The following is a 2,994-nucleotide window of genomic DNA, read 5'->3' as shown; positions in this document are numbered from 1 at the left end:
AGGAGGTACAACGATAAGCAAAGCCTGTAAATGCTGCACCCCCTGTATAATTAAATTACACAAATTAAAACAGAACAAAAACAAAACGAGGATCTGTAGCCAAAATTTTTAAACACAAATTAATTTTATTTATCTCAATGTCCAAATTGACAGATGAATAACATTTTCAGAATACATTTCATGACAATATGTTCCCTATATGAGAGAAAAACTGCACCAATGTAAAAAAAATTTGTTCTGACTTATATACGGCGAAAAAATAAAAGACTCAGTAACACTTCTCTTGTTTCATCATTCTTATATCACGGGGGTTCACTCCCATTGTGGCCTGCACACCATCCGCGATAATAAAAAGCGTGGGAAAAGCGTAGTTTTTAGTGGGTAGGCACGATACGCTGCAGTATACATCGTGTTTAGGGTGTCAAAACATGAAAAATTGGAAAAAGGGTAGCAAAATTATTGCAATTGCTAATACGTGGAAATGAAATTTAGGGTATGAGATTTTATGCAAGGAATAAAATCCCTGTTTAGGTGTGAACTGTGAAAACAGATCGTGTTACCTGTTTAGGATATGGTTTTAGCCAAGGGTTAAATCCTTGTTTAGGGTGCTTTTCAAAAGTTGATAATCGCGGATGGTGTACAGGCCACAATGCGAGTGACCCCCCGGGCTTATATCAAAGCAGTTAATCATTGATTGTGTATAATGTGCACTCTGTGTATTACGCACAGTGCTTTCGCATGGGTTCGCGTCACATTCATTCAATATCACACACTTCAGCAAATGTGTGTCGATGTGATGTACTCATACGCGCAATTTGAGCCAACCGGAGTGTGCATACTGCATAGCAACAACGGGACTGATCGATTTTAAGCCCTAGGAAATTCCTTGTAAAATGTAGGATTTAATTTGAAGCAAAAACAGTATAGAAATATATATTTCCTGCTTGCTACACTCGCATTATTTATCGAGACCATTTTAGGTTTGCAAATTGGGAACCATCAAATTTGGCATAAATGTGCAAAGGGGGCAGGCAAAGCAATTTTTGGCATGCTGAGAGGGGGCAGCAAGCAATTTTTGGCATGCCATTTGGAAATTAAGACACACTTTGTTCCAACATAAAAAATACCCCTTGGGAAATGTTTTATACCCTTCAGAGTTAAAATTCACAATGGAAAGGGTACAAACAATTTGAATATACCCCTTCAGCAAATTGCTTAAAGAAAACCCAGTGTGTGATCAGATGCAATGAGCCTCTTTGACAGAAATAGAGATTACTGATACTGACAAGAGCCTCATTGGGTCATATTTGGTCACATGTACTTTACTTACCTCTATTTCAGGTTTCCTGACATATCTCCAGTACCACACCGAATATCCATTAGTGTTTGCTGGTAACTTGTGATCTGGCATTACAATCTGGAACCTTTGTATCCCTTCCTGGTCTCTGCCATCTGTACTAGAAGACATCCCAGCAACTCTCAGACATTCATCCAACTCAAGATCATCCGCCATTCCACCAACACTATCCGGACATTCTGATAATTTTAGAACTAGCTGTCTCAATGCTTGATTGCTGAGAATATGAACTGAACCAGTTGTTTTTTCACCACTTAATACTTGCCCAGCATATCCAGGAATGTTTGCTTGGTGCATCAACGTCATATAACGAATATTTTCTGGTACAACCACTGAATCATGTTCTAGCTTGACAAACCAATCATAATCATTGATAAAGCTATCGTAAACAAACTGCATCGCCACTTTAGCTCTCTAACCAAGCCGTCTTTTTTTCCCTTCTGGCAACTGGATGTTAATAACTCCCAACTCTTTTTTTTTTTCTATACTGCTTAAAATCACTAATTTATTGCAATGATAGGCCCAGGAGTTTACGATGGCCTTGCCATGATTACCAACATACTGTCGAGGAATGATAACATAGCATAGTACCTTCACATTGTCACGAAGCACTGAGTTATTCAACTGAGGATCAAACGTATTTGACTTTGAATATTGATTAAGATAACTTGAGAGTGCTAATACATCATCTTTGATTGGTTGGTGGGTTTGAACGTCTATGGGAAGTTTTATATAGTAACTGTTGCCACCTACAGCATACTCAGATCTGTCAATCACATGAAGATGAGTATTTGCTGATTTGTCAATATGGTCTCGACGAGGCTCTTCATGTTCAGTAGCCTTTACTAATGGCTTTGAACCTCCCATCGCAGTACTATCAAAAATGATCTCATATTGACTGTAAACTATAGCTGAGAGTATACCAGCAAGAAGTCCAGAGAAGATTGACAAAAATCCTGCAGTTCCCATTTCATATATCTTTTTGAACCTAGGAAGAGAAGCAAGGAAAAATAACAGGTAGATTAAGAATAACAAATCTTTGAAGCAAAATTCTTCCACAAAATACATGTAGCTATGGGAGAAGTAACACTGAAGCAAATTCCCAAAATAGATGTAAGTTGCCTGAGAGGATTATGATTGACATGTGACGAATCAATGATTAGGGTTAGGCATAATTTGTAAAAGGACATCCATTTCTTGCTTTGTTTATCAAAGCTATCTAGGCCAGCATGCATATATTAGCCTACACTGGCTATCCAGGCTTGTGCATTTGTATGAGCTTGGAACGGTCCATGGTTTTCCATGGATTAGCATGTGTTCCTCACGGACCAACCTGGGTAAACAACAAACAAACAAATGAAATATTAACAATAATATTCTAAATGAAATAGCCGCTTGACAAAAAATGGGACAGAAACTTGGCATCGACTTACATAGTAGTTTAATAGGTATTACAATTACCTTGTATTTTGCACAAACGTATGCAGGTGGGGCACCGACCATGATTGGAGAGCACAAGGCCTGATTGGGGGGGCAAAAACCATATGTTGGTAATTTCCCTAATTTTTTTTAATCAATTGGGGGCACACTGGCCTGAAAACAGACCATTTCAGAATCACCTGTCATTGTAAAATATG

At 38.2% G+C, this 2,994-nt stretch overlaps 1 protein-coding gene across 1 annotated transcript; it reads right to left on the bottom strand.

Moving 5' to 3' along the window:
* Positions 1 to 1,237: 1,237 nt before the first annotated feature.
* LOC140150236 (glycoprotein-N-acetylgalactosamine 3-beta-galactosyltransferase 1-like) lies at positions 1,238 to 1,756 on the bottom strand. The gene has a single exon (XM_072172240.1). It carries the CDS (start codon positions 1,754 to 1,756, stop codon positions 1,238 to 1,240), a length of 519 nt encoding a protein of 172 aa, XP_072028341.1.
* Between the last annotated feature and the right edge of the window lie 1,238 nt (positions 1,757 to 2,994).

Source organism: Amphiura filiformis, chromosome 4 (genome assembly GCF_039555335.1).
Source record: "Amphiura filiformis chromosome 4, Afil_fr2py, whole genome shotgun sequence".
In the NCBI taxonomy this organism is placed as follows: Eukaryota; Metazoa; Echinodermata; class Ophiuroidea; order Amphilepidida; family Amphiuridae; genus Amphiura; species Amphiura filiformis.
The sequence above is the reverse complement of the archived record's forward strand: the minus strand, read 5'-3'. Positions and strand labels throughout refer to the sequence as shown.

Bases quoted from the DNA above. Each gene is read 5' to 3' on its own strand.
- LOC140150236 (XM_072172240.1), bottom strand. From the start codon at position 1,756: ATGCAGTTTGTTTACGATAGCTTTATCAATGATTATGATTGGTTTGTC.